General features: G+C 27.7%; 1 protein-coding gene across 3 annotated transcripts; it reads right to left on the bottom strand.

The window, feature by feature from the left end:
* Positions 1–3,190: 3,190 nt before the first annotated feature.
* On the bottom strand, positions 3,191–12,396 carry LOC107644092 (transcription repressor KAN1-like). Of its 3 annotated transcripts, none has more exons than XM_016347884.3 (6): positions 11,365–12,396; positions 11,195–11,271; positions 10,458–10,503; positions 9,938–10,121; positions 3,493–3,571; positions 3,191–3,390 (listed from the first exon to the last, which is right to left on the bottom strand). In XM_016347884.3, exons 1-6 carry the CDS (start codon positions 11,999–12,001, stop codon positions 3,298–3,300), a joined length of 1,116 nt encoding a protein of 371 aa, XP_016203370.1. In that variant the 5' UTR covers positions 12,002–12,396; the 3' UTR covers positions 3,191–3,297. The 3 variants fall into 3 exon arrangements, with proteins under 3 accessions (XP_016203370.1, XP_016203372.1, XP_016203371.1); XM_016347886.3 differs by having other exon boundaries at positions 9,954–10,121; XM_016347885.3 differs by having other exon boundaries at positions 9,938–10,115.
* Between the last annotated feature and the right edge of the window lie 2,040 nt (positions 12,397–14,436).

The following is a 14,436-nucleotide window of genomic DNA, read 5'->3' as shown; positions in this document are numbered from 1 at the left end:
GCAGCGAAAGAGGGAGTGCTCTGCACGTTGCGATGGATTAGTGACGGATTTAGAAAATTCTGATAGTAGAGACAAAGTTTATATAATATGACAATAAATTTTATAATAAAAATATTTTGTGTATATAAAAAATTAGCTGTCAAATAATCTATTAATCATTATGTATTTGTATATAAATATATGCATTGTTTAACTCATTTTTAATGTGTATTTTATATTTTAATATGTATTTTGTATGGATAGTTATTTTTTAATATGTGCATGTAACATGATTGTTGTTATGATTATATTTTGTTATTGTAAAATACCATTAGTCTTTAAAATATCTAATTTACAAATTAAAATACGTACTAAAATAATAATTTAAAATTTTATTTCTTTAGATTTTATATTTAAAAAAATTAAGTAATCTTTTTTTTAATAGTATAATCAAACTTTTTCTCTTTCTATATATATCATCAAATAATTATTTGAAATTTACTTCCTAATATAATTAGAAGTAGTTGACTCTTATTGATATTCATAATTAGAAAAGTCTTTTCAATTAATGTAGTTGCTATGAAAAAATTAAAGTTAATTTTAAAAAAAAGATAAATAGTACTCTTTCGAGTTAATTTTTAAGAAATAACAATAATCTCATTTAAATTTGAGAATTGATCGTTACGACGAATATCTAATATAAAACTTTTAAATTGACTATTAAGTAGCAAAAGTTGAATAACAAATTATTGTGGAGTCAAATTTAATAATTTAATAGAGACAAATAAATATTATTATCATGTACTACTCAAAAAGATTTTAAATTATAATGGGATATTTACCCTTACAAAAGTATATATACTTGAACCATCCCTGCGATAGAGAGCGGGGCTGCACGATGCAAGGAGAAAACTACGGTGGTTGTTTGGGCTGCCCGACGCGAAAGAGGGAGCCGCAATGGTCGGAGCGGGAGACAATTCGTGCGACGAGGGTGACATAACGGAGATACAACGGCGGCTCGACGGTGCAGGAGGAGGCATACGACGTCAAAGGTATTGCGGACGGGAGGAGGAAGAGCAAAAGAGAACATGAAAATGCGTGTAAAAATAGTTTGTAGCTTAGAATTGTACAAACTCGAATATAGAACAGGCACAAAAATAATTTTTTTAATTTTTTATATTTTAAAATTAAGATTAAAAAAAATTAATCAAATTAGCTTATGTCATAGTTGGCTCTTAGCCTCTTACGCTTTCTCTTAAATGCCCATTTCTTTCATGGACAACTAACTATCATCGCCATTGTCTTATTTATTCATCAGTTTTATCGGCAATTATTAGGCCTTTGTATCATCGACTATCATCATTAAACAATGTAAGAATAATGTAATAATCTTTTTTTTTTTGTCATAATGTAATAATGTAATAATCATCAGAAAGGCCCTCTTTTTTTTTTTTTTTTTTGTCATTTGGGTGGATGAAATAAATGGATATGCTAATTAATTAATTAGACCATATTTACGTTTAGGAATAATAATACAGATATGTAAGCATAAGTATCTGTAGAAATACCTGAAGATATGGATGGAAATGAGACACAAATCATTATATGGGATGGGAATTAATAGAGATTTTAAAGATCTCTATGTGAGGAATTTAAAAATGGAGATGAAGAATATAGTCCCGACTCAATGAAAATTCTTGCCATGAAAATATATATTGTTTAATTTAATCAATATATATACTTACTAATTAATTAGTAAAAAGAAAATATTTTCTGATGAAAAATGGAGATGAAAACAAATATTTTTTACAGTAATATAAGAGAACAATTATAACCCCCAAATTTCAGTCAATACTATATATAATAAATTACTAAATAAATTCAATATATAGTTCAATAAAAATAAACTTTCGCTAAATTTAAATTTTGAATATATTTTTAATTGAATTTCGGGTGTTTTTATTTCTAAAAATAAACTTTTGCTAAATTTACGTTGAATGTTAGCCGTAAAATTGACTATATAATATTCACTCAAAAGATTTTTTCATCTTTCTATTATTATAAGAAATGAGAATGGATTGTAGAGTCTCCATTTCCAATCTTCTATATTCTCATTACTATCTATCCCTGTAGCTCAGTTTGGGTAACTAACTTAATTAAACTCCTTTTAATAAAATAACTTAAACAATAAATGACTCTGTTAAAAGTAACTTATAAATAAGTTATTTTGTGTTTGGATTTTTAACTCTAAAAGTGCTTATTTTATAAAAATGTAATGAAAAGTAGAAGTATTATGAGAGAAGTCATTTTTTTTTAACTTCTCTATAAGCTCCAAAATAACTTCTTAAAAAGTTGTAATTTGGTTTTAAAAATTACACCAAATATTAATACTACTACTTTTCATAAGTCAAAAGTTAAAAAAAACTACTTCTAGAGTTTCCAAACGGGCCTAAGTCTATAACAGAAACCTTTTTCCAATGTATGGTTTCCATGCATAAATAGCAGTTGAATATGCTTCACTTAAGGTTACAGCTGTTACAAAGAGATGATTTGTTTATTTATTTATTTTCTTTTTGGCCCATCAAGAATATCATTATTACATTCAAGTCATCGGATTAGGCATCATATCAACCAAAAGTAGGGTTAGTTCCAATAAGTGGGGCATAATAATGCAACCCACAATCACAACATCAATCAAAGCTTTTTGCATGAATAATTTTACAAAAAAGTTGGATTTTTTTCATATGAATGAAATCTTAATAATATATTCTCCAAATCTTTCACACCCATCACTGCTTTTTAATTAACTTTTGATGCATATTAGTGATAGACAGATAACAACTACTATCAAAGCTTTCACACACTAATCACAGCATGAGCCACAAAATAAAGTAATATATGGACAAAAATATCCTTAGGAACCTAGAAAAAAGGAGAGGGAAAGAAAAAAGACATTAAAAAAAGCCTTATAATACATCTGATTCTTCTTCCTTTCTTTTCTTCAATTCATTAGCTTTTACTTTTTAAGTCTATAAGATTTATATGTAATGACTAACACCACCTAAATAAGCTTTTTAGCTCAAAAAGAATATACATATAGTTGCTTTAGATTTGTGGAAACTGACATATTCGCCTTGAGAAAAGCATACTAACTATTTTTATATTAATTAATTATATATATATAGTACCTAATTTTATATATATATATAGCTGTGCATTAATCTGTATATATTCTTTAGAAGCAATCCATGAATCATGATGTATACCAAACTAAAATTAACTAGACATGTTCTTCGTTCTGTTGCATTGTGAATATGATCATCTCCCTAAGGTGAATTCCAAGCTTGGATTATTCTGACAATCTAAATTATTTTGATCCTTGAAGCTTCTTGATTGTATATGGTTGCTTCCCTGCACAAATTTAAAGTAATATGCAATTATCAATGTCATAATCAAATTTAGAACATGGTTTAATTTCCATTAATTTTTTCAACAAATTAGGTGACAACCCACCTCGGAGAGCTTCCCAATAATGTGTTGAGATGATAGGGTTTCTGGACTAAGCTCGTTGGCTTGTATCCATGCTTCTCTACTGCCATTCATGATTTAAAGGGACAAAAACATGTAAATGAATGAAGTAGTTAAATAAATCATTTAATTTTGCTATTCATATATATCAATTAGATCAGTAACTAATCATATATACAAATAATTGAACAGCAAATTATTAGTCGATATTATATAATTTTTTGTGTATTTGTCAGGCTTAATTATATTGACCCCTTTAAAAAAATATAATGTCACATTATATTTTTAAATTATAGGAATCTTGAGTATTAATTATCACAAACATAAAAAAATGTATATATCTTCATAAATAACAAGATATGACGTATAATAATATCCCCAAATATATAACATCAGAATATTCAATGTAATTTCCTCTATATTAGGCCAGTGTCTAGTTGTTCAAAGTTAAACACTGGAAAGGAAGTGCTAAAACAGGTGAATTATCAAGTCATTAAGTATATATATATATATATAACATGATACACACAATGCAATTCCCAGGTTGTGGTAGAGACTTAATTGTACTTTTTTCTCTTCTGTTTCATTCATCATATATATATACCTTCTTCATTATCTTTTAATTTCATTTAATTAGCTGTTAATAAACCCCTAGCCTTTGTCTAATTAAATGCTTAAAAGTTCTACGTTGGAATATATATATATAATTCTTTTGGAATATGTAAGGACATATATATTCGTTAAAAAACTTTACCTTGTATTCCTTAGTCGTCCTTTTTATACTTCATGAACACATTCTTTTTTATCAAATACTTTACGTTAAGTACCTTAGCTTGTTTGTTTAACATGATTGGTAACTAATCATGGGGTTTTTCCAATAAGGAGGGTGTCATATAAAGGAATACAACAGCAAGGAATTAACTAAATCCCGTTAATAAAAAGTCTTTATTTTATTTGACTTTTTTTTGGTACAGGAAAGCATTTATCGATTCTTAACTCTTAATTTCGTTTTATTTTAATTAAAAAAAAAATACATGTTAGACAAAAATCAATCCATCCAGTGCACAATTCTGAATAAACAATCAAGGGTTCCTATCCCAATGCCAACTACTACTTACAGTACTATAATGTTTAGGTTTAAAGTTTGGTGAAAATTTAAGTGTAGTCAATTTTATGTAAAGTTGATAACTGAAAGTCGTTAGATGATAATTTAGTCAAATTCATCAACTCATTTAACAACTCTTATCTATCAACTTCACATGAATTTAACTACATCTGAGTTTTCATATTGAAGTTTATATATCATTAATATGTTAGTTTTGTAATAAATTACAGGGAACATAGTTTCAGGCCAAAATCCTGGCACCCCCTGAGTGGATCAACTATCTGTCCACACCTATATACATATAGAACATTAACAATTGGTCAATATTAATTAGATAAATATATTATTTATATTTATTATTTATTAAGAGAGTAGTTATGATATATTATTTATATTTATTATATATATTTGAATTTAACTTAATAAAATTTTTAATTTCCACTATGTGTACCTGCTAATTAATGTTATTAGTTGTTTTTCACTTGCAATATCTTCAATTATAAATTATTGTTCTTCTACATGCAGAACAGTAGTGATTATTATGAACCATGTAATCTTTGTTATATATATTTATTGTGGACAAATTACTGGCTAAAGATATATCAAAATAATTTCATGACATTGTATTAAAATTTTTATGACCGAAAAGTTTAGTGTTTATTGTAAAAGAAAAAAAATTAGTATAAAATAAATTAAAAGAAAAAAAGTTAATATAAAAAATTTAAACAAATTTAAAAAAAATTCCTACTTAAAGAAGTATAATGTTAATGATATAATTATTTATATATATATTTTTTATAAATTTAAACCTTTGAAAAATATAATATCGTAATATATAGTTTCTCTGAATTTATACGATATTTTTTTCCGGGTTACAATAATATTATGAATCATTTTCACATATGTACAATTAACTTTTAAATAAGTTTAAAATTTTCATTATCTGAAATTGAAGCATCAAGAATCACTCTTCTGATCACATTTCACAATAATGACTGGTTTCATTTCATTTGCCTATTATTCCTTCACTAATTTTTCTTGAAAAGCTTTTGCTTATGTGTGTGTATATATTCGAAGCTAGCTACCTAATCTTTATGTAATTAGGGAAGCATAATAAGGATATTAAGGGGTTTTTTTTTTTTTTTATAATTTGGAAATGCACCCTAGGGAGTAACATATAAATAAATCACTATATATAGAGTAGGGTGGAAAACCAAGAATCCGGCAGACATAATGCTCAATTGGCTTGATCATGATTCTGACTCTCCTTATAAGAAGGGAAATGCTTCATAAAAAACTCTGACAACTACTTAAACAAACATGAGGAAAGAAGCATATTTTAAAAAGTTGTTTAAATAGTTGTTAGATAGAGTTATTAAAATAGCATTTTCTTATAAGGAGGAGTAAAAAAAATCATATAAATCATCTGATTATAAAAAAAATTATGTCCACAGAACAAATAATCACTATATATTTATGTATAAATATATTATTTAATTTATTTTTAATATATATTTTATATTTTAATATATTTTATTTAAATAATTGATATAATAACTATTTTATAGTATACACTTAACATCGTTATTCTATTATTTGCTTAGATGTGCAATTTATATTGTACTGAATAAGTTGCCTATTAATTTCATGTATAAAGAAAAAAGTAAGTACATAAAACTCAATTTCATGATGATATTTGAAAATTCAAAATTCTCTATCATAACAATAGAAAAACAATGATCAAACAGCAAGAACAAAGATAAAATTGTGAAGTTTTTTGTCTTAATGTTCTGTATTTAAATAAAGTTATATATTCATTATTTCTGTATTTTGTTTTCTATAAAACAGCTTCAAACACTACTTATTAGAGTAAGATGGATCCAAGACCAAGGTTAATTAGTACAAAGATAGATCGATGAGAAGTAAACTCTTTCTTTTTCTTCTTTTTTTTTGTGGTTTTTTTTCTTCTATATCAGAGTTGTTACCATGATTTGGAACCCTTTATTTTTTAATCAACCTATCTATATCTCAACCACTTGACCTATGCTAAAAGTAGAATCAGTAACTTCTTATGTAATTTAAGAGACTCATGAATCATGATCAATTCCGATTAGATGTTCAAAGATTTTCATTCTTATATTGTCCTATTACTTTTCATTCTTATATTGTCCTATTAATTAAAGCTATCTTAATGGTTTAAAACAACAAACTTCAAAGAAAAACAAAATAAAGAACCTTTGGAATATAAGTGAAACAAAAGATGATCTCACTTTAGCTTTAGCTATATGCTTGTCTCATGAAGAGAAGAAACTGTGAGGAGCTACCATTTCTACCTACCATATATACCATGCTTTTCTTTCAATATACATATATATTACATATAAATAATCAACTTAGGTTGTCTAAAAATTTTAGGAAATTTCATTTCATAATCTTTTGAATTTTTGGCTTAATCAGAAGAGTTGTAATGCGGCTAAAATGAATGCATTGTTAACAAAATAATTATGTCCTTTGTTTTCTTGTTATTCTAGCTAACATTTTTATTATTATTAAGGTTTTTGTATATATTTTATTTATTTATTTACTTGTGGATTTTTTTTACTAAGTACTTATAAGCGCAGACGAATTCATATATGGGAGCAAGTATTTTCACTAGAATTTAAAATTCCTTTCAATAGTATATAATAATTATATTAGTAAATTTGATTTCATTAGATTAAATTATTATAAAAATTATTTTCTTGTCATATTAAATATAATTTGTCTTTACTGTTAATTTTTTTTTAGATCTGTCATTGTTTATAACATATCTATTCAGGAAATTAAGGTAAATAATTTTAAAATTTTTTAATATATATATTAAATAAGTTATATATATATATATATATTAAATTATAATATGACTATATTTATTATGACTATGGTAATTATATAAATATTTTTAACTATTATAATATAGATATATTAAAAAATATTATTTTAATTTTAACAACACTTTTTAAAATATTATAATTATTGTAATTACTATATATATATATATATATATATATATATATATATGCGCGTACATTTTTTTTTTCTTATTCACCTGTCTCTTGTAAACAAAACCAAAATAATTGAATAGATAATAATAATAATAATATCATTTTAACTACAAAGAATACATGAGAGAGAGTCAATTAAAGTTTTTAATTTAAGAAAAAAACGTAACGAATTACGGACCTTTAATTCTGTTATCTATAAATTAAAAATACAACCATTTTTTTTTATTTGTCAAGGTCAAAAAATATACTATATATTGAGTTACATTGTAAAAAAACCAACAGTCTAATTAATTATGGTGCTACATTTTAAAACATCTATATTTTTCCACAATATATATCTTGCATTTGTATTGTTGGGTCTTGGTAATTTCTATATTTCTATAAAAAAAAGTATTATATATAATAAAAAAGGCCTCTCCCCATTGAGGTAAGTGAATTTAAATCTGTAGTAAGTGATAGTCTTGTTTGAATAAATAAATTGTGTACCAAACAAAAACACTACATTCAAGGTTACTACCTGTCTTCTGACTTTGAAAGAACGTTTTAGGCAGTACAAATTTAGAGAACCGAAGAAATTTCCCCACTTAGTCAAAGCTGATCTGAGTCCATCCAACTCAATTATTATGGACTAGCATTATTACTAGTATGTTAGTTGTAGCTAGGCTAGGATTTACAAGATAGAGCAACCTAAAAAGTGTAGTAATTATATTGTCATCATATCTTGTTTTATCAAATATTATATGATTTCACAGTCACCCATGTATACAGTTTTATGTCTTCAATAAGCAAAATGGCATAACATTATTTATATTAAGTATGAACAACGTTTTTTAGACAATTACTATGATGCAAGTTATTTTCTTTTCTAACTTTATCTTTTATTCTTGATTTTTCTATTTAAATAAAAGATATAATTTATTTTAAAAAATTATCAGCATTTTAAACTAAAATTATTATATACTATTTGTGCAAATTACCAATCAAATATAAAAACAAGTTATCTAATTAACATACATAATACATATCAATGAGTATATATATTAATAAGGTTAATTAGTTTGGTTGTCAAATTATTATTTCCAAAAATGGGATAGCTTGTAACATAATCTGACAAGGTACATATGCATGTTTTAGTGGACATTATTATTTTGTCACATATATATTACCCTATGTTAGAAAACTAAGGTCCAAGAGGAAGCCAACTTCAATTAACTAGTTAAAAATAAGTTTATTATAAAAAAAAATCTTTTATTATTTTAATTTTTTAAATTTAAAAAAATTGATTTAATTAATTTATACTGTAGTTAGTCTCTAAACTTTTTCATAATATAATGGTCATCTAATTTTTGCAGCACTGTGCATTATTTGCAACTTCAATTTCCACTAGAAATTGTCTTTGCTGGCTTTTCCTTTCCTATGTAGAAATGTTGTTCTTATGGTTATTGTTAATCATAGTTGGATTTTGCAACCCAAGGTGTGTGTACCCCATTTTGTCCTATTAGTTGACCCACATAAATCTTTGAGTTAGAAACTTGTACCAAGAGCATTAATCCCATGATAAAGCTAGAATACCGAAAGTGTGACATTACATCAAAAATGGATTTGAAAGCCCTTAAATTGAATACTTTTAAGAATGTTAGTTATTGAACAAAACTCAAGGCAAGCCAGTCCATTTAAGACTTACAATTATAAGTGGCCAAAAAAGGTTAAAAACAAAGAAATCAACATGAAAATGGAACATTATTCATCTAAAAGTAGAATGTTAATCTGAAGAAAGTACTAATATATATATACATAGATTGTCAAAAGTTGTATATTTAATTGCAACTATATCACAAGAATAAAAAATATATCTAGTTTCAGAAAACCTTCACTTTCTACCACATTTAAAGAAGCTGAAAATGTGTACCAAAAAGAAGTATCATCCGAAATGATGCATGGCCATTTTTATCATCAGAAATAAAGCAGCGAAGAAGTGGAGAAAAGAAAGGAAAAGCAAAAGTTGTCAGAGAAAAACTAGTACTTTTTTTTTTTTAATTTTTTTTCCTTCAGAAAAAGGGTGAAATTGGGGTTCTGATTTTCCCCTACTTAATTATTAAATTCCACCATGCATGCATCAATTATTATAATATAGCATTATTATACATATATGGGGCATATATAGCTAGTGGATCCAATACCATGTAGCATGCAGATATTGTAAGATATAATAACCGACACTGACACCAATGCAACAATAATATTGAAAGAAATGAATCACATCAATTAATTAATTAATTACCTGGAAGAAGAATTACCCCATAGATTTTTATTGCTGCAAGTAGTAGCAGTAGTGGTGTTGTATCCCAAATCTTGATCTAGAGATGCATTATTATTATTTGGGGGCCCTCTTTGATTTGGTAAAAAGTTCTTATTTTGACTAATGGGTGATGCTAGGGACATGAAATCTTCATCTCCATCTGATGCTTCATATATAACACCATATTTAGTATTACTACAGAAATCATTGAAACAAACATTGAGGAATACTACTATACTTGCATTGTTAGCATAAACTTTTAAAGACAGAACATTATTATTTATTTTATTTAATGGTTGAAATGAATATGAATGAATAGGGTCCGAGTCATAAAGTAGTGAGCTAGGGAATCTTCTTCAGATGAATTAAATAAAGTGCAATGAAGAAACTCAAATTTGGACCGGAGATCAAGGACTCAATTAATTATATATTGTTGTGTTATTAGCTTATTAGGTTATGATGATAATAAAATTATGAAACTTTTTAAATTTTTTTTTTTTACCTGAGGAAGCTGCTGGCTTGTCAGTATTCTTAACAGTTCTATACATCTGCAGAAGCCAAAATAAGACAAAAAAGATTAGTACACATAGGGGGGAATGAAACAATAAACAATAATATCAATGAGTATTTAAAAAAGATTAAAAGTAAATAAATAAGTTCGTTTCTGGGATTATTTATTTATTTTTCTGGGAATTTGTTTGATTTTATCTTTTAATAATAATAATAGTAGTAGTAGTAACAACTAACAAGTAACAAGAAAGCAAGCATAGTGCATAGCAGGTAAGTAATATAATTGGGTTGTATTATTGAGAAATGATGGCTACTTTTTATGTTTCTTTTTTTTCTCTTTGATAAAAAAGTAGAACTTGTCCTGTTCCCTAATTCAAACAAGAGATTCAACTGTTCATCCCTTTCATTCATTTGCTGCATGTCTCGGCTCTTGTGCCGCATACTTAGAAGTCTCTGCCCCTTTTTCCGGTATTCCCAAATTAATAGGTTAAAGACTAATATGTTATGGTTTGAAGTTTTTTTTTTTTAAATTTCATATTGATTAATGAATTATTACATGTATAAAATAGAATTCGACACTTATTTAAATAAATTTGCGAACTAGCTACTAGACCAATCAAATTAGCTGTTTCCACTGCCACCACACATTAGACACCTTCTTTTGATAAGTGTTAGTATGAGAAAAAGTAGAGAAAAAAGAATAATTAATATTAATAAAGATGTATGTACCTGTAAGTGACTCTTGACATGAGCGAGTGTTAGATCTTTGACATCCATGAGTTCCAGAACTGACTTTGGAGTAGCTCCTATTATTGAATCGAGAAGGTAAGTAATTATTAATCAAGTAAGTAAGGGTTTGATGGAAGGAGAAATTAAAGAGGGGTTTGAGAGTAACATACTTTCATGGCCGCCAAGGAGTTGAACAGCATGAACAAATCGGGCATGGAGGGAGGTAGTCCAGCGCATTCTTGGAGCCCTCATGTTCCTCTTGCTGCTATGAATCATCATCCTTGTTGTTGTTGTTGATGATGGGAACATTCTAGACCTCATCACAAACCCGTTTGTGAAGTCAGTGTTGTTGTTAGCACCCCCAATAACCCCAAATAAGTGATGGTGATTAAGGGTTCTTAGACTCTCCATAGTTATAGCATTATTAAACCTTGAAAGTGGCGAAGAAGGAGTGTTGGTGTTGTTGTTGTTGTTGTTGTAAAGAGGGATTCCATTGATAGGCCTAATTACTACTTGCTCTGATGATGATGATTTGTTCCAAGGGCTTTCAGCTTCAGAAGGGGTTGGGGTTGTAGGTGCTGCTAAAGAGAGTTGTGTCTCCATGTTCTTATGATGATGAAGAAAAGTAGGGATTGAAATGGAACCATCACTGTGTGATTTTTCAGCACCATCACTAGTAGTAGTGCTACTTCTCCATATATCAAACCCTCCACAATCTCCTTCTTCTTCATTATTGCATATTGATGGTGGAGCACTCTTTGGCAGGCTTATCTGCAGTGATAGATCAGGAATCACATTCTCACCCATTCTTTCTTTCTTTTCCTCACTCACTATACTGCTTTTATATCTATATATCAATTTATTTAAGGGACAATAAACAACAATTCAATTCAATTCTTTCGATCTGCTGCTGCTGGTGCTGGTGCTGCTAGTGGATGGTGTTTATATATTATTCTCTCTACTGTTACTGTGATTATTGAGGAGGGTATATATATAAGAGAAAGAAAGAAAGAACGAACAAACACAAAAGCTACATATATAGAGAATAATAATGGAATATTAATTATTATAAGTGGGGGATATCAACAAAATACATATATCTAAGTATTAGAAAACAAATTTAAAGGCTAAGTATTATTAATGGAATAAAAAGAAACAACAAGCTAAGCTAAGGCCCTTTTTTTTTATGATGAGGTTCACAAAACAGACATCCTTCCAATAAGGACTAATAATAAGGGGAATGAAGAGAGAGAAGAAAGATGTGTGGTGGTGGTTCATAATAATATATATTAATTAATATAAATAAACAAAAAATTAAAAATAAATAATTGAATGGGAGGAGAGAGAGAGTGGTGGTAACTAAGTAGAGAGTATATGTAGGAAAGTGACACTCCAACAATTCTTTTCTTTCCTTTTCTAACTAGTAACTAGTAACTTAACACATTTTTTTTTATCTGCATAGTCAATACAATACACGCAAAACACTGCAACTGATGCAACGGCGTGGTGCTGCCTACAAAGTTTTGTACAATTTTTTCTCTCATTTCCTTACTTCTTTGCCCCGTACAGGACGGGTTGAATTTTGCTATATCTAAATTTATTATTTATTTATTTATCAAAAGTTTGACAATAAGTAAATAATAAAGTAAATATCGTTATCGATATCTAACTATTTATCCAAAGAATAAAATATGTTTACAATTTAAAAATTTTTAATTAATCTCTAATTATCTTTAAGCAATTGGTTTAAATGATCTCTGTCATTAGTCTAAATGACTCTTAATATATTATCAAGTCATTATAAAAGGGTAAAATATTAAATTAGTTTCTAATGTTTGAGTCTAATTCTGTTTTTGTTTTTAATGTTTAAAGTGTCCTATTTGAATCAAAAGAGTTTCATTTAACTTCAATGTAATTCTGTCATAAAGTCAATGTTAAATAATTAACGTCACCATTCCACCAAACCTTATGTCCTTCCCTAAAGAAGATGTACAAACTCGAGAGGCACAAAATCAGCAGCGGATGCATCATCGCGAGCTACTAGCCTTGGTTCAAGCACATGGAGAACAGAACTTACTTTTCGCAAGAAAGTTCGCCAGTGATAACGAGGACAAAGCCATCGTTACCTCTACCGCGAGGAACTCCCCTTAGCAACCAAAGAGTTTGGTTATATAAGTTTTCTATATCTAAAAACTGAATTTCATTAATTATTTAATATTGACTTCACAGCAAAACTACATTGAAACTAAATAAAACTTTCAACTAATCTCCACATACAAGCCTTTTCACTATACAAATCTTACAAGTTTTCAATATCCCTTATCCCTAAAACGCGCCTCTTATGGCACTTATGTTTCACACGTCTCCTTAACAGATTTTTCAATCAATCAATGCGCGAATATATAACTTCCTTCTTCGAAAGGATTTCGTTTCCTTTTTCGAATTTCTTCTACGTTTTCTTTGCCTTCTCTCTTCGATTTCTTTCGTGCGTTTCTCTCTGCCTTCTCCTTCACCGTTTATGTAAGTTTCTCTCTCTGTTCTCTTTCTTCGTTTTTCTCGTTTTTCATTATTTCTGAAATCAAGCTCTGAAACCGTTTTGAAGATAATGGATTATTCAAATTCAGATTGTCAATTGAACTAGAGCAATGTGAATTTTGAATTTAAATCCAATGAAGTTCCTGAGGTGTGGTTTAATTCCAGTTAATAATTGAATCTGAATTTGAATCCATTTAGTAGTTTATGATTGTGTAGCTGAATAATGCGTGAATCTTGCCTGTGAAATTTGCTGTTCATTATTCCTTGTTTGAATTGAATCTAATGTACTAGTTCTGATAAATTTTCTGCATTTTATATCAGATGTTTGGGTATAAATCAGGAATATTTGGGTATATTTTAGGAAAGTTTGGGTGTATTTACAGTTTATGACTTTTCATCTCGCTAAGAGTGAATTGTCTTATTCTTTTAGTTAAATTGTTTTATTTTCTACTTAACGATGATTCATGAATCTGATTTTTGTTATTTTTTATGATGGTTTTATAGTTGTATTTGCATTCTATAGTTTATGCTTGTTTTAATATGGTGTATTTTAGGTGTATTTTGCAGCCCCTCTATGGTGTTGATGAGCAGTTTGTTCTCCACATACAAGCATTTTTCTCATACAAGTCTTCTCTTTTTTTTATTGTTTTGAATCCAATCAAGTGGCTGAGGTGTGATTCAATTCAGAAGAAAAAAAAATGTAGCAT

Source organism: Arachis ipaensis, chromosome B5 (genome assembly GCF_059453495.1).
Source record: "Arachis ipaensis isolate K30076 ecotype BB chromosome B5, ASM5945349v1, whole genome shotgun sequence".
NCBI lineage: Eukaryota > Viridiplantae > Streptophyta > Magnoliopsida > Fabales > Fabaceae > Arachis > Arachis ipaensis.
This window is presented reverse-complemented; position numbering and strand designations above follow the sequence as displayed.